Source organism: Lissotriton helveticus, chromosome 4_1 (genome assembly GCF_964261635.1).
Source record: "Lissotriton helveticus chromosome 4_1, aLisHel1.1, whole genome shotgun sequence".
In the NCBI taxonomy this organism is placed as follows: Eukaryota; Metazoa; Chordata; class Amphibia; order Caudata; family Salamandridae; genus Lissotriton; species Lissotriton helveticus.
Genome location: NC_136063.1, coordinates 1,392,059,911 through 1,392,078,194, shown reverse-complemented (window position 1 = coordinate 1,392,078,194; position 18,284 = coordinate 1,392,059,911). Strand labels below are relative to the sequence as shown.

Here is an 18,284-nt window from a genome sequence, read left to right as displayed (position 1 = left end):
GGTTTTTCGGTAAAATGGTCAAAAATAGACCCTCTAGCTACCAGCGCCAATGTCATTTCTAAATCTCTCCCGTGGATAAACAATTGCCTCGCTGAGGATTCCCCACCCCAGCTGATTTTAACCAGTTTTCTAGAGATTTTATCTGTAATGCGTTCTGTGTTACTTCGCAATCATAAACCTGGTACTCCTGGTTCTCTAGGATGGTTTGACACTGCCTGTCGCAAAGCTCTATCAGCCCTAAAGAAGGCTACACACAACACCAACAGAAACCCAACTGTGATAGCCAAATTAAGAAGGGACTATAAGGTGGCCCAACAGAATTGCAAAAAGGCTCTGAAAAGAAACTTATGGGCCCAACTACACGATAGCTGCCTAACCAAAGACCGCTCTCAGTTTTGGCGCGTCGTCAAGTCACCATTTTTAACGGACGCCAACAGCCCCCAGCACCTAGATGTTGCTGTCCCCGCCGAGGTATGGGTGTCTCACTTCTCAAAAATATTTGGGGGGTCTCCCGACCTCGCCCCACCAATGGGCACCCCAGCTGGTGGGGCGATCTCGCTGGGGCTGCAACTTATCCCATTGATCTGTATTTTAGCATAGGCGAGGTTCTACATGCCCTAACATCCTCCAAAACTGGAAAAGCGCCTGGCCCCGACGGTGTCCCTTTGGACATCTTCGTTAACAACATAGATTTGTGGTCACCAGTCGTCACCCAGGTGATGGCGGCAGTCTCGACTATTGGCCTGTTAGATTCCTGGTCCTCCTCCATACTACTACCCATCTTCAAGAAGGGGGATCGTAACAACCCTGCCTGTTACAGACCCATTTCCCTCCTGGACTCTCTGGGGAAAGTCGCCGGGCGGCTGCTCCTGGAACGTCTCCAGGACTGGGCATCTGAAAATAACATCTTGACCGATCTTCAGTATGGGTTCCAGGAGGGACTTGGTGCAATCGAACAGGCTTTAAATCTAACTTTACTGATAGGTAAATACGTCGGAGCAAAGCGTGGTAATTTATATATAGTCTGTCGACCTCCGCTCTGCCTTCGACTGTGTGATCCACTCTAAGCTATGGTCCATCCTGAGTGACCTTGGTGTGGACCCACCTCTCATTAACTTCTTGCGCGAGCTCTATTCCGATGCTACCGCGCGTGCGCGGTATGGGCTAGCTGGCGAATTAACATCTTCATTTCCCATCACGAGAGGAGTAAGGCAGGGTTGTGTCCTGGCCCCCTTCCTGTTCAACCTATATACCAACGGGGTTGAGAAGGCCATGTTGGAGGGAAGCCAGGACCTACCTGCTATCAACCACCGTTCAATCCCTGCCTTACTGTACGCGGATGACTCCGTCATCTTAGCTAGGACCCTAATACAGCTGCAAAAGCAACTAGATAAATACAACCAGTTTATGTCCTCTCTGGGGCTAAAAGTGAATAAGAGCAAGACCTACGTCATGCACTTTGGTCCCAAGGCGAAGCATCCTAAATCCATCTACTTAGAACAGGTTAGATTGGAGCGCGCCAGGAAATACCCATATCTAGGTATCCTAATGGATGACCAGTTAGCTTGGAAGCAGGCCGTGGCAAGCAGAAAAATGCTCTTTCAAAGAGCAACCTCAGCTCTGGTTTCCTTTTCGAGAAAACTAGGTAAACCCGCTCCAAAAGAGCTGCTTAAAATCTATCTTGCAAAATGCCACAGTGTAGCCACCTATGGTGCCCCCGTTTGGGGGCACGCTCAGGTTGACAGCTTACAACTAGTTCAAAACGGGTTCATTAAATACATCCTGGCTCTCCCTCACAGTGCTCCAATATACGGTTCCCATATCGAGCTGGGCATCGATTACATAACCGATACCATCAGATGCCAGCCGATCCTCTTATGGCACCGTATTTGGACAAAACCTCAATGCCATCTTACCCGCCCCCTTCTTCAAGACTGTCTCTCCCTGGTAAACTGGCAAAGAATTCCTTGGTTAGTTTGTTTCCAATTTTTTAACGGACTTGAATTGTGCACCCTATTTTTTAGATCCACCGTCTCTGTCTGACATCAGTAGAAAGGCGTTGAAAGCTCTCTGTTTGAACCACCTGAGAGATCTCCGCCTTTCCACAGAGGTATTGAAACCAACTAATGTGCATATTTTATCATTACAATCCTCTCCTGGAATTCAGCCTTACTTATCTTTCTTTTTATCCAGTTATGAAAAATTCGTTTTAACAAGATTTCGTTTCAATTTCTTTTTTCGCCTTGTTACTTTTCCCAAAGTGCAAAATTGGTCACACGAATTGGCTTACTGCCCGTGCGACTGTGTATCCTCACAATCGAACATTCACACTATTTTGTTCTGTCACTTTTATGATCAGCCTCGTAAACGATGGATCATCCCTCTTCTACGAAGTATGGGGTTGAGAACCTGTCGGCCAGCTTTTCTGGCACTCCAGATGTTAGATACACCCTATGTTGCCAAATGTGTAGCACTCTTTTTGAAATCCTGTTTAAGAACACGCTGTAAGATAGGGCTCCCTACATCATGAATTGTTGTTATTTTTTATTCTGATCATTTTGTAACTGTTGTTTTTTTTCTTTTTTTCTTTATTTATGTTTCAATTTACACTTTCATTTATTTCTGTATTTTAAATTCTGCATTTTTAATACTTATTCAATTTGTATAATGTACTTCTTATGATTTAACTTACTGTTAATCGAATAAAAGTTTTTGAATCGAATCTGTATCTGCCAATCAAACCTACATATATTAAACTGAATGGAAATCAAGAAATTATCAACCTCCTGGCCCTTTTATTCAGGACATGTGATGTATCCAATTGTAAAGGTATACAGAAGGAAGTGTCCAATACTATAAGGAGATTGGCTTTTGTGCAAACAAGTGCACTTGACTGACTTGTGTCTCCCTGGAAGAGTGAGATTTAATGGTAACGGACATGGTTTGAAAGTGGCTCTTTTTAATGCAGTCCAAATGTTAGTTGCCTGTATTCCAAAGTGACTATATGGATTTATTGCCTTTTATGAAAGTTATGACAGGATATCAGAACACTTAATCAGAGGTAAAAATGATCTCAAAACAAATAGTGCCTATGTAGGGAGAAGCAATTGGTTAGGTTAAAAAACGATCTGTATTGCATTTCCTCCAATAGTTCATGTTCTCCTTAAGACAGAAATGTAATGGTTTAGTTCCCACATGCATGTCATCCTAATTAAAGCAAAAACTGTCTAATGCAACAGAATCACCACGATAAGTTCTTCTGATCCTTCTCACAGGTTCGGGGGATGATCGCCCTGGTTCCAATTCTCAGGTGTGTCTCAGGCATGCACAGTGCAATGGCGTCTTCTCCTTTTGAATGCTGAACCAGCCGATGTCCCTGGTTCCTCATGGGGACTCATTTCAGTATATGGGGGATGGGGGGGTGGGAGACCTTTCTCAGTACATTGGCTATGCTCTGATCGGCATGGCAGTGATCCTCACTGTGACCCCCTTTACATACAGGTCGCAGACTAGAATCTGTACATGGGCGACAGCCCAATCGGTGTAGCAGCAGTCTTCTCGCTACAGGGATCCACTCTCCAGGATACCTCACTCTCTCCAAACACTCTCCTCTTCCGGCACACTGGTCTTTGTAGGCAGGCTCTGGTACTCCAGGATCAGGTGGTCTTGGAGTTCCCTGAGTGATGTCCCCTCACCTGCATGGGAGACTGGCAAGCCTTAGCCCCCAGTCCTGTTCACAGGCAGAAGGCTTACAGAGCTTATCGCCCTGCCCACTGGCTGCTTGATAGTGTACAATGTTTGAGGGCACCAGATATGATTTATGGTCTTAGTCTTTGAAGTTTGTGTTTGGTGTCTGCTTCCTTTTGAAGTGCCCACTTCTCTATCTTGCCCTACCTCTAGAAAGCAGGAGTTACTCCAAATATGATGGCCCTATAACACAGGCCATGGGAGTGACTAAAAGTTCACACCTGGATGTCAGCCTCAGTGGTATGTGCGCGGGGGGTTAGGATTTCAAAGTGTTTGACACCAAACATGACATGTTTCCATGCAGCCATTCCAAAGTTAGCATTTACCACGAAGTTATAATGCACTTAAGAGTATATGGTCTGGCTGCATCACAGAACAGCCTCAGAGAATAGATTCCGAAAGCTGCAGAGGGGTCCTGCTCATGGGCACCCTCTCACACAAAACCATGCATTCTGCCATCAGGATTGATTAGGCCTGCAATAGGAGTGATTTATAGGTTTATATGTGTCAGTGATTAAAGGTAGATATAGGTAACCTATATCTTAGTTATGGGTGCATGCACCACCTTACCCAGGCTGCAGTAGCAGACCTGTGGTGCCATTTTGGAAGGCATACCAGGGGTGGCATAATACATGCTTCAGCCCCTGGTAGGCCTCTAGGGTACCTATTCCCTTAGTACCTAAGGTACCATATACTAGAGACTCACAAGGGTAACCCAGTAACTAATCTGAAGTGTACCTAAAGTACATGGAATCATTTTAGAGAGGAAGCAGCTAGGCTGGGGTCCTGGTTAGCAGGGCCCCAGCCAGACTTAAGTCGAAAAACTGTGAAATGCCAACAAAAAGTGGGGGTAACCATAGTAAGCAGATCCTACTCTCCTACATTGAGGTTCAGGAAATCCCTTAAGACATGGTTGTTCACCCAAGCATATGAATAAATTCCACCGGGGTTCGGCAAGTCCTAGAAACAGCGGCATGAAAACAATTGGTGTATGTGCGCTTTATAAGAATTTTATAACATAACATAACATTATGCTAAATGGGTGAAAAGAAATCTGACATTGACGGATTAGCAAATATCTGATCTGATATACACAAGTGAGTCCAGGTTGCTGGTAATAGGTATCTCGATCGTATACTACCTAATACTTAGAATCAGCTTTTATCCTGGTGCACTGAATACCTCTATATATTTGGGGGCGGGGGGGTAAAATGTTGGCCGTCTTTTTGTCACCAGTGTTTGTTGCTGTCCATTCTCCAGTATTGAACCTTTAATAGATTCACATGCTTGTATCTTCCCCGTCGTCATGGTGGGAGTCTCATGGTAACAGAATGACCAAAGCAGTATCATAGAGATGAAAGAACTGCATAGAAAACCCCATAGAGACTGAAATATTTGCTAACCAGACCTCCTTATTGTTTGGTCCAAAACTCAGCCAATCAGTAGCAAGCCCTGACATCACACTCCCCAGCAGAACTCTCCTACCTCAGATTTCCAACCGCCTTCGTGTGAGAAAAGAGTCTCCCTGAGCTCTGCTCAGTTTGTTCCTGTGTGAACTTGTGACCTTCTTCAACTGCTGAATTTCTTCTTGATTAAGGTATTGTGATCCATATTATACCTTAAAATGGCTGAAAGCTCTAAGAAGAGGCTTTTCAGACCTTGCAGATCCTGTGGGAAAGCCAGGCTCTTTTCAGAAGATCCTCACAAGGACTGCTTATACTGCCTTCACCTCATGCATATAGCAAAAGACTGCAAGCACTGCAGAACTTTTTCTGCTAAGACTTTAAGAGATCGTGAGGCACGTCTTCTGTTGTGGCTTCAGAAGAAGAAGGCCACCTCAGATTCTGATTCAGAGGAGGAATCGACTGGCCAAGCTTCCAAGAAGAGGAAATCTTCCACTTCAGAAGATTCTGTGGATCCTAAAAAGCTGAAAACCAAGGGAAAAGAGGCTTCTTCTCTCCCTCAAACTCCTCTGAAAAAGTCCTCTGGTCATAGGGCGGTGTCTTCTGCCCCCTCATCCAGTGCTTTGGTGTCCCAGTCTGTCGACGACCATCTCGACGACTACTGCAGCGTCGATGGTACCAAGTCTGTTGCGTCGAAGACTCCGTCGACAGGGAAAGCTACATCTCCGTCGACGAGACGAACAACGACGTCGACCTTGTCGACGATGACGACACCGTCGACGGTAGCGTCGTCAGCCATCCCATCGACGACATCGTCGACGATTATTCAAATTCCGTTCACGAACTGGTCGACGGAATCTCCATCGACTAAGGCTTTTAAATCGCCGAAGTCAAGGACCATGATCTCTAACAGGAACTACTAGACGATCAGTGGATTCAGTCTCAAGGGTCATTCGAGGATCGGATCATCATTTCTCCTCCAATGAAGAAAGCACTGTCATGGTGGAAGTTACGAGAGAACCTGGTACAAGGCTTAACTTTCGAACCCCGACGTCATCGTTCTGTAATGACGTCAGATGCTGTGCTGCAAGGTTGGGGGGCGCATCTTCAAGAGCTAGAAATCCAAGGTCATTGGTCGAGCAGGAGGCATGTTTGCACATCAACATGCTGGAACTAAAAGCGGTGTTCCTGGGCCTAAAGGCTTTCCTTCCCAGAATATGCGGTTCTACGGTACTGATAAAAACCGACAGTACAACGACTATGTTCTACCTTCTAAAACAGGGAGGGACAAGATCAAAACCACTCTCGTCCCAAGCTCAAAAGATCGGGAGATGGCTCATACATCACAACATATCTATTCAGGTTCAGCACATCCATGGAATACACAACACAAAGGCAGATGTTCTGAGCAGAACAGCCAGTGTGTCCCACGAGTGGGAAATAGATCATGCTCAACTACAAAGAGTCTTTCAGCAGTGGGGCATGCCACATTAGATTTGTTCGCAACCCAGGACAACGCAAAGTGCGAGCTGTTCGCCAGCAGATATCCACAGATGGGATCCTTAGGAAATGCGCTGCATTTGAAATGGATGGGAATGTTCGCCTACGCGTTTCCTCCATTTCCCCTAATTGCGAGAGCCCTTCGCAAAATGAGGTCGGAGCCATGCCATGTGATTTTAATAGCTCCAGCTTGGCCGAGGCAAGCATGGTTTTCAGAGCTTCTCCAACTTTCTGTGTAACAGAATACAGTTTCTGGACCTGATCTCCATGAACAAAGGACAAATTCTCCACCCAAATCTGATGTCGCTGCACTTATCAGCATGGAACCTCACGAGTATGAGTTCAAATCTCTAAACATTCCTCAGGATTGTAGGAACATTTTGTCTCAATCGCGAGCAGTCTCCACAAATAAAACGTATGTGGCAAAATGGAAAAGGTTTCTGTCAATGGTGCGCATCTCAGGAGCTTCATCCGTTAACAGTTTCTCCAGAACAAATCTTGCCATATCTTCATTACTTATCGAAAGCCGGTCTTTCACATGCGTCATTGGAGGTGCACTTAGCGACAATTTCAAAATATAGAAGAGTTCCAAATCAACCTTCTCTCTGGTTGCATAGAGTGATCAAGGAATTCATCAAAGGTCTCTTCAGGGCGTTCCCTCCGATTCAACGCCCTCCGATCCCCTGGCACCTTAATATAGTACTATCTCAACTTATGCAGCCTCCTTTCGAGCCAATACATAAGGCAGACCTGCAATTCATTTCCTTTTTTTTTTTTTTTTTTTAAACATTTTTATTTGCATTTTGGTTATAACTCAACAGTACAGTCATGTAATTATCCGTGCTCCACCCCCTACTCCCTCGCCCACCCTTCCACAATCCAACTTTGTTGGTACGTTTCATATCACATTTGTCCAATGTCCGTAGATTCGATATGCAGAAATCTCTCAACGTCCCCGCCCAAACCATCCGTGAGACGTTTAAGCAGTTTTGCATCCTAATGCTGAGCTCCCTCCCAGCCCCCTATCCAAACCATGATAATGGCGCCACCTGGCCCAGACCTTACGGAACTTCCGTGGACACCCTCTAGCTTTATAGGTCACTCTCTCGGCAGCCATATAGAGATCTAACCCTCGTCTCCATTCCTCCAATTCCGGGGGAGTCGGCGACCTCCAGTACTTTGCTATATCCCTCTTGGCTACCACCAGGGCCAAAACCAGGAAGGTTAGGAGAGGGCGCGGAAGGTCCATGTCATTAGTCATTCCCAAGAGGGCCAGCTTGGGCTCCTGAATAAGTGAGACCTCAAATAAATATGTGGTTCTAGTAGTTTTGAATCACGTCACATGCCCACAATATGTGATAAAAGTCTCCTCCGTCTCTGTGGCAATGGAGGCATGTAGTGTCATCTATTTTCCCCATTCTATGGAGTCTCACCCTGTCATAATAAGTCCTGTGTAGTACATTGTATTGAATGAGACGCAGCCTGGACTTAATCGCCACCTCCCTGGGATGCATCAACACTGTCCCAATCTAGGTCATCAAATTCTCCCACCTCCTCCTCCCATGTGTGTCTACATTTTGCCAGATCTCCTAGCATATTGTTGGTTAAGGTTTTATAGGTGAGTGAGACCGCCTTCCCCTGGATCTGTTCCTGCAGGAGCCGACCCTCTAGTGGTGCATATTCTGGGAGCCCAGGTAGGTGTATGTTCTGGATCCGCCAAGCATGACGCAGCTGTATATACTTGTAGAGCTGTGTGTGTTGAAGCCCAAACTCAGATTTTAGGGTCAAAGTATTTTAATTCCCCCCTGGCGACCACATCTCCAATGGTGGAGATTCCGATGTCATCCCATCGTTTAAATCCCTTAAGTTTATAAAGTCCGGTTAGCCATTTGCAGTGCCATAGTGGCGTTTGCCGGGTGGGTTTCCTCTCCCAGCCAGTACGTTTCGTGGCCTTGTTCCACGCAAGTAATGTAATTACAGTCGCTGGGAGAAGCTGCCCCCGTCCAGAACCCCCATCCAGATAGTGTAGTATGTTGTGCGGGGGCAGTTTGTGTCTTTCTAGAGCATATGTGGGGTGGTCTGCCTAAGTATGTAACCATTCGTTTATCGGGGTCATGTGTTCCGCCCAATAGTAGGCTTCCAGATTAGGTAACGAGATTCCTCCGCTGTATTGGTGTCTGCAATTCATTTCTTGGAAGACCGTATTGCTCTGGGCCCTCACATCTGCAAGAAGGTTAAGCAAAATACAGGCCTTCTCAATAACAGAACCCTTTCTTCAGTTTCGTCAAGACAAAGTGATTTTAAGGACAAACCCTAAATTCATTCCTAAAGTTCCCACAATATTTCATCTCAATTAACCGGTAATATTACCTACTTTCTTTGGAAATCCTTCAACAGATGCAGAGAGGGCTCTACACTCACTAGACGTTAAGATTTTTATGATCTTTTTATTAATTCACACACACATCATAAACGCATACAATAAAATACACTGGGTTGCATTCAAATAAAACATTATCTTTAACGATACATCCACCTAGCCACAGAAACAATAACGACCTACGGGTTCATGGATCCTCCGTCTGTGCCGGATCCTCCGGTTCAACAGGAGGCGCACAAATATCACCCCTAAACACATTCCAGGGCCCCCATATTTTACCCCATTTCTTGGGTCTCCCCCTGGCCACGTACACCGCCCGCTCTCTGAACATACACCAGTCCATGTCCTCCATCTATTTCCCTATAGTAGGCGGCTGTGTAGCCCCCCACAGCTGAGCAATATTACGCTTGGCCACAGCACACGCCAACGTTGCCCACATCTTTCCATGAGACGTGAGATCAGTCGGTTTTGCAGACATTCAGGAGATAACGCCGCGCCTCCAACTCGAAGCTCACACCCCACACCTCCCGTACTTTGGCATGAACTGCGGACCAATACCTCCGAATGAGTGTACAGTCCCATAACATATGAAGGAACGTTCCAGACTCACCGCATACTCTCCTGCACCTATCACTTGCAGCCAAACCCATACGCACCAGTCGGGGGCCCGTAACATAGCAACGGTGGAGGACCTTCAATTGAACCAGCCGGAGTCTCATTGGAATAGCGACGACCTTTGGAGAAGCCACAGCCTCCCTCCAGTCTTCGTCATCTAGGATCAGCCCGTCTGTAGTCCATTGGCTTCTAAGAGCCACAAGGGGATCATCTGTATGGTTAACCAGCTTCCTATAAATCAAGGAGATCGTCTTTGTCGGAAGACACCCATCCAACACTCGATCCTCCAGTGGGGAAGCCTCTGGGGGCGTGGCGTCCCGGGGGATACCTGCAAAAAGCGCATGTCTAATCTGCAGGTAGCGAAACCGCTCACTCCCCCGCAATTGATACCGTTCCTGCAAAGTTTAAAACGGGAGGATCCCATCTTTACCCCACAGATCTCCAACTCTGGAAATTCCAATGAGTTCCCATTTATCAAAGCCCTTGGACTTCCATAGACTTCCTAGGCGTTCAGTATTCCAGAGAAGAGATGTTTAAAATTCTATATCAGCAGGACAAAACCTTTCAGGAAGTCTAACCAACTGTTTATAAATTTTGAGGGACAGAGAAAAGGACTGCCTTTATCAAGATCAAGTATTTCAAGATAGATTACATCGGCTATTGTCAAATGTCATGAAAAAGCCAGGAATCCACTGCGCTCCAAGGTACAAGCGCATTCCACTAGAAAAATGGCAACTTCAATGGCATTATTTGCAGGAGTGTCGCTGCCAGACATTTGCAGAGCGGAAACCTGGAAGAGCGTCCACTCTTTTACTAGACATTACTGTCTAGATACTGCGTGGAAGGAGGATACAGCAGTGGGACAAGCCGTTCTACGGCGTCTATTCCAATAAGGTACCCCTTTTTTCTATTCAACTATTTTCTAGGTATGCAAATGTGTATATATTCATATGTCTACAAGGGACTTAATTTCAAGAATACACAGACTGATGAACAATGTTTATTTTATGCTCTAACTTTAAATGCTGTTATATGTGATTATCAAGTGATGGTGAATGGTGTCAAATGGTTAGGACATCACGAAATTTAGGAGCAGAACCAGAATACAAAGGTTCCATCCTGGAAACGCTATGATTTTTGGGTACTACTTGCTACTCTGATACAAGCATGTGAATCTATGAAAGATTCAATACTGGAGAAGAAACTAGTTACCTGTACACTATAGTCCTCCAGTATTATCTTTCATAGATTCACATGCGCCCGCCCACCTCCCCGTTTTTCAGGCAGAACCTTTTACCTCTGAGTATATCTATGTCTCTCACTTGGGGTCGGAAATCTGAGGTAGGAGAGTTCTGCTGGGGAGTGTGATGTCAGGGCTTGCTACTGATTGGCTGAGTTTTGGACCAAACAATAAGGAGGTCTGGTTACCAAATATTTCAGTCTCTATGGGGTTTTCTATGCAGTTCTTTCATCTCTATGATACTGCTTTGGTCATTCTGTTACCGTGAGACTCCCACCATGACGACGGGAAAGATACAAGCATGTGAATCTTTTAAAGATAATACTGGAGAACTATTAGACCCTGACAATCTCCTGAGGCACAGCCGGGAGCCACATGTAAAAATTGCATTTCTTGTGTTTTAAAGTGTTATATTTTGCTACTTTTAAATCGACCTTGCTCCTACCTTGTCTCAGTATCCCTGCTGCTGGCACACCATTTTAGCGCAAAAACGAGCGCTTGGAAGGGCGAGATCGCCGAGCTTCCTAGCGGCATTCCCCACGCCTTGTCCGGGCCACGCCCATCCGGAGGCCACGCCCCCCCGCCAAAGTCAATAAAGCCCCGCTGAATCACAAGCGCGCTGATTAGACCCTGACAATCTCCTGAGGCACAGCCGGGAGCCACATGTAAAAATTGCATTTCTTGTGTTTTAAAGTGTTATATTTTGCTACTTTTAAATCGACCTTGCTCCTACCTTGTCTCAGTATCCCTGCTGCTGGCACACCATTTTAGCGCAAAAACGAGCGCTTGGAAGGGCGAAATCGCCGAGCTTCCTAGCGCCATTCCCCACGCCTTGTCCGGGTCACGCCCATCCGGAGGCCACGCCCCCCCGCCGAAGTCAATAAAGCCCCGCTGAATCACAAGCGCGCTGATTAGACCCTGACAATCTCCTGAGGCACAGCCGGGAGCCACATGTAAAAATTGCATTTCTTGTGTTTTAAAGTGTTATATTTTGCTACTTTTAAATCGACCTTGCTCCTACCTTGTCTCAGTATCCCTGCTGCTGGCACACCATTTTAGCGCAAAAACGAGCGCTTGGAAGGGCGAAATCGCCGAGCTTCCTAGCGCCATTCCCCACGCCTTGTCCGGGCCACGCCCATCCGGAGGCCACACCCCCCCTTTCTGCCCCCCATGATAAAAATGTGCATGAACAGGAAGCGCAGCGGACGAGCACAGCGGGCGCGACGATTGCGCGCCGAAGGCGCGCATAAGGCAAGCTCGTCTGCGCTCGTCCGCGATCAGGACGCGACCGGGGCCGGTCCCCCTGTCCGACATATCTGCCACAACACCGCAGCATACACACGGAATGACCTGCTGGTTTTAAGACCTCTCCCTTGCGCGACCCTCCCTTGCTCTCCCATGGATAGCCAAGCTCGTAATTATGTTTGCACAGTGTGTAACTTCTCCTTCTCACCCCCAACTCCCTCAACTCGACGATCTTGTCTTCCCATTCCGACCTCTATCCCGGTTGTTTACCCCTCCTTAACTCTCAGATCGGCGCTTATCAATTGCAGGTCGTTGCCCAAACATGCCTTTGATATCTGGCAGTCCCTCCGAGATAACAACTGGGATTTGCTCTTCCTAACGGAAACGTGGCTGAATGACACCACAAACCCCGCCATTTCCCTCGCTTTGCCAGATGGCTATAGTATCAGCTGCGCCAACAGACCCTTCGGAAAAACAGGAGGGGGTGTTGCTTTAATCTTTAAATCTACCTTGGCAGTTACCTTCCCCCCGTTCGACCGAATCGACTGTATAGAGGGCCTGCCTTTTTGCATCCAAACTTCTCCAACCTCCTCCTGTTCAGGAATACTCATTTACCGTCCCCCCCACTCCAATTTGTCACATTTATCGGCCCTGATGGACTATATTATTCAGTTTAGCACTCGGTACGCCAATTTTACCGCCTTAGGAGATTTTAATCTCCATATTGACAATGAATCCTGCCTGCATAGCAGTCATTTCATTTCTACGCTTGCGGCCTGTAATCTAGTACAACTCATAACCTCACCTACGCACAATGCGGGTCACATTCTTGACCTAATCTGTTCTAACCTCCCCTCCATTCGAACGGCACCCCCTGTGCCGGTAACTTGGTCGGACCACTTCTTTATCTCATTTGAGATTGATATCCCTTGTTTAATCCGACCTATCATCAACCCTAAATCCTCAGGCAGAAACTGGAGCCGCATCACCCTGGATGCGCTCCAAAAACACCTCAATAATACTCAACCACGTTCGTCGTCCGACCCTGATCTAGCCATTAACTATCTGGACACCTGGATTGGTCAGGCCTTAGATGTCCTGGCCCCCATCAAATCCATTAAAACTTACAGGGCGGTACCATCAGCCCCCTGGTATTCCGACGAACTTCGGCAGAAAAAGTCCTCTTGCAAATCTCTTGAGCGCCTCTGGAGACAGAACTATTCCCCAGACCGCAAAATCTCCTATAAAGTTGCCCTTAAAGAATATCGGAGAATGATCGAGAGGCACAAACGGGACTTTCTGGCCTCCAGAATTAAACTTGCTAGCAACGGCGCCAGGGAGATTTTTAACATTGTGAGATCTTTTACTGACCCCACTCCGCTCCTCCGATCCCAACCTGTCTCACAAGCGTTATGTAACAAACTCTCCCAATTTTTTGAGGACAAAATTGAGACCATTTACTCATCCTTTCCCCCCTCTGATCGTGAGGGAGGCACTGAGAAGCTCATTCCCCCTGTACCGCCTCCATTTTCCATGTGTGAATTTGCCGCAATATCGGAAGCTGACTCCTTGACAGAGCTGTCTAAATGCAAATCAGGCTCCCCCAACGACCCCTGGCCTGCCAAGGAATACAAAAAACTAGCTCCCCTACTTAACCCACATCTCAATCTCATTTGGAATGACTCCCTCAGAGCAGGATGTTTCCCTTCTAAATGGAAACATGCCTCCTTGGTCCCCATTTTGAAGAAACCCAGCCTCGACCCCGACCTTCCCAGTAACTATAGGCCTATTTCCCTTTTGCCTGCCCCGGCCAAGGTCTTGGAAAAGTTGGTCCACTCTCAACTGGCGACCTTCATTGAGTCCAATGGGCTTCTCCATGACTCCCAGCACGGCTTTAGGTCGGGCCACAGCACGGAGTCGGCCCTTATTGAAATGGCCGACTCTGTGAGGTGGACGCTTGACCGAGGGTCGAGGGCGGTGTTAGTGCTGCTGGATCTTTCAGCAGCATTTGACACCGTCTCCCATAAGATCCTGCTGAGAAGGTTGGAGGACTTGGGACTGGGGGGCACTGTTCTGAAGTGGTTGTCTTCCTATCTGTCTGACCGTACACAGCAAGTTTTCACCCCTCCCTTTACTTCCACTGCCAGACCGCTCAGATGGGGAGTCCCACAGGGTTCTTCCCTTAGCCCGCTTTTGTTTAACGTTTATTTTACCCCCTTGGCTAAACTGATCGCCCAGACTGGAATTAAGTCCATATCCTATGCTGATGACATTCAGCTACTTTTCACGTTTGACACCCCTTGTGCTTCTGCCTTCGAGCCATTGAAATCCTGCCTTAGAGACATTTCCAACTGGATGGACGCTAATTCCCTCCGTCTCAACGCAGGCAAAACGGAGATCCTGTTCTTCAAATCTCCTTCTCCCCTTGACTCCAGTCTGTGGTGGCCCTTAGACCTGTGTCAAGCCCCCACTCCTAAAGACTCTGTGAGAAATCTAGGAGTACGCTGGGATAACAATCTCAGCTTTAACACCCAGGTACAGACCGTAGCTGCCTCTTGCTTTGCTAAAATTAGAATAATCAAACGGCTTATTAACTATCTGCCAGAGGACTGCCGTAAGACTGTGATCCAGGCACTAATCATTTCCCATCTTGATTATGCCAATGCCCTTTACCTTGGTATCACAGCCGGCCTGTGTCACAAACTACAGACGGTCCAAAATGCAGCTGCTCGGCTGGTGGAGAGAATCCCCGCCAGACACCACATCTCTCCACATCTTCGTAAACTTCACTGGCTACCCATTGCGAAAAGGTGTGTCTTCAAGGCAATGACGCTGGCCTTCCGTGCATCTAAAGGCACTGGGTCAGCCCATCTGAAGACCACCCTGCGCCCTTACGCTAAATCCAGGCTACTACGCTCCAATGCCCTTTCACTGCTGGAAACTCCCCGCTTTAAACGTTCCCGAGCAGGTGGCAAAACCTTTGCGGTTTGCGCCTCTCAGCACTGGAACCAACTCCCCCTAGCCCTTCGCTCTTCCCAAACAGAACCCGCATTTCGTAAATCCCTGAAAACCCTTCTCTTTTCTTCTTAGTCTGGTTACCTTACTGATTCCTCCTGATGTCAGAGCCTTTTTGCTAGCGCCGGGATGCCCCGTTGGGGCCGCTGCGCGCTTTATAAAATACACAAATAAATAAAATAAATAAACTATAGTGTACAGGTAAGTAACTAGTTTCTTATGTTTGAAATGCCATGAATTTGTCTCGCTTAATAAAGTTAATTCATTTTGTTGTGCTTACACCGATCTAAGTTTTACAAACCTCGACCGTTATTTGCTGTTAACCGTTTTAAATTCAACTGGATTTTCTAGTCGAAAGCAGTGTAAATGGTTTTTGGGAACAATTTTTCATTGGCGGTCCTCTAGCTTATTTAATTTGCATGCATCACACATGTATAGTACAATGAATTCATGTGTACTTTAAGTTCATCACAGCAGCTTATGTGGCATGTAAAATTGCTGTTTCTTATTGGTGTAGACTTATTATATATATATATATATATATATATAGTGTGCATGCGTGTGTGTATATGTATATGTGTGTGTATATATATATATATATATGTGTGTGTGTGTGTGTGTGTGTGTGGGTGTATAAGCTTTTGCTTCTGGTGTTACCAATCCTAACCCTGCACATGGGGTCTTTCTAATGTTGCATGTTTTCAAAGGTGGAAACCAGCTTATAAAGTAGAGCACAACCAAAGTAAGAAACATGCTTGCAAATCTTTCTAAAATGCACTTTTGATTGGTGTATGTGGCAGAATTCAAAACGTTACATGGAGGAGCTTTTTTTGGCTCCTTCCCATTTTAATTGAAGGTTGTGTGGATTTTCAAGTTGTTATAGATCTTATTCTTATAACATGAACTTTGTCTTTCAGATCAGCTTTCACCAAAATTTGAGCAAGGTAATGGTGCTGTGACTGTGCCCCAGCTTTCACCTTTAACACCACCAACAAAGTTTTTACCACAGATGCCTGAAGACCAAATCCCCCAAAGCATGGAGTCGTCTTTTATAAACCTGATGTCTCCGTTTGGTCACGATGATTATCTGATGAGCCTTGATCCCAACGAGGGCATCAGTGATCTCTTTGATACGTATGACATCGAAAAGTGTCCCCTCTTCGATGACTTTGTATGCAGCTGATTGTTGGCTTGATTACTCCTTTACATCTGGCTTTGGAATGATGTACACCAAACTGTTCATGATGGTGCAGTAATTGTGTGTTTGCATTGAGCCTAATACAATCAACGTTCATGGCGGTGAGATCAGTCTTAACAGCGAATGAAGAGTCCGTGCATGCACTGGCCAATGCAAACCCTTCCAGATGGTGGCGTTTGATCTGCTATCCATGGTCTTCAGAAAAGTAAACTTTATTACTTTGCACTCCTCTGAAGGGAGGGGCTCTTTCTCGTCCAGTCAATCGCAGCCCATGCACTTTGTAATTGAAAGTGAATTGTTTGTGGAAGGCCTCTGGCAAAGTGGGAACCTATAGCAAATTGGCTTATGATGTACTGTCTTCAAATGGATGTGTAGATGGATCTGAAGGAACACCATGTTGTTCGTACATTCAATGTGAGAAATGGAACTGCTGCTCAAAAAAGTTGCCTTGGTTATTTATGTAGTAGTGTCTGTATTTTTGAAACAAAAATAATGCAATGTTATTGGTATATTTTAAGTGTACCCTGAAACGGGTACATAAATCGGTACTTCGAGTCACTAGTGCCTACAGGTGATGATGCTGTGTGGTAGGAATTTTTTATATAGTTTTTTTTTTGGTGAACAAATGCCAAATTGAACACTTGTTTATGGTCTTTAGCATCTGTGAGCTTATTATGGTGACTGGTGTGCTACCTGACCGAATTGAGCATGTTTTGTAAGCGTGAGAACTCGATTTAAATAGGAAATTGGTAATCTAGTACCAATGTTATTTCTTTCTTCTAAATCTTGAACTACCTTAAACTGCCATTGTTTTGGCTGAACTGAATTCTTCACACAGTCCAGGACTGCCCACTGTTTATATCCTCCTGCATTAGCATATGCAGAAAGCTATCCTATGTTGTACCATTTGAGTTCGCTATGCGGATTTCTTGGTACAGTTGAATTGCTGCTATAAAATCTCACACTTGAATTGACTGGTGGAGTCCTGTCCATGAATGAATATGAATACTTTGTGAACATTGCAGTTGAGTGGAAGAATCACTTTAGGGCGACACCTGAACTGTCAAACAGTGTTAACATGTAAAATGTACAATTCTGTGCATGGTCTTATTTAGCAGAGGCGTTATTTAAGTTGGTTTTATGTAGCCTACTCCCGTTTAGCCATACAATTTGTGCATTAACGGCATTCGTACACTGCCAACATTTTTCTAGCAATTTAACATTTTTATGCAGACTTTTTAAGTGAAGTGTAAATAAAATAAAAAATTTAGAGTATTTAAACTAGGGGATGGTAGATGGAAAATGATTTGCCGCCGTACGACATGAAATGCAGTTAATGGCGAATGACTTAATGTAGAAAGTGGAGAATACAACAGTACAGGAGAGTGCAGTTTCTTTGCATTTTAAGCTAGCAAACTGTAAAAAAAAAGAAAAATGATGCTTTTAAGCTTTGTAAATGTTTCGAACTGCCTGATTATACCACTTGCAACAGATGTCATTGCAATACAGTTTGTAATTAAATGAACAATAAAGTTATTTTCTGTGATTCGTTCAGTTTATTGATGCAACCGCAGTAGAATTTGCTTGACCTATTTCAGGTCAGATGAGATCAGATCCGACTTTATTTGGTCCCAACTAGATAAAAAAAAAACATTGATTTATAAAAATGAATGCAGTCCGCAAAACACGTACAATAGCAGCATGATATAAAAGTATAAAAAATAAAGCCTTTAGATAAAATTATTATTAAAAACCTAAAAATCTACACACACAAGATAAAATAGAAGAGCATCAGTGGTTACATGATCATAGCAGCCCTCTGCTTTATGGCACATTGAATGTAAACAGCCGTTAAAAAGCTGATTTTCATAGTTGGAAGAGACTGTAGATATTAAAAGGCAGCTCTGCAAAATCAAATTATCGCCTCTTCTAAATGTAACA

General features: G+C 45.4%; 1 protein-coding gene across 1 annotated transcript in view; it reads left to right on the top strand.

Moving 5' to 3' along the window:
• Nucleotides 1-17,889, top strand: part of E2F3 (E2F transcription factor 3) — a 167,805-nt gene extending 149,916 nt beyond the window's left edge. The window contains exon 7 of the mRNA XM_078687933.1: nucleotides 16,063-17,889. Coding sequence (XP_078544059.1) covers nucleotides 16,063-16,328 — 266 coding nt within the window. The 3' untranslated portion in view covers nucleotides 16,329-17,889. The remainder of the gene's footprint in view (nucleotides 1-16,062) is intronic.
• The last annotated feature ends 395 nt before the right edge of the window (nucleotides 17,890-18,284 follow it).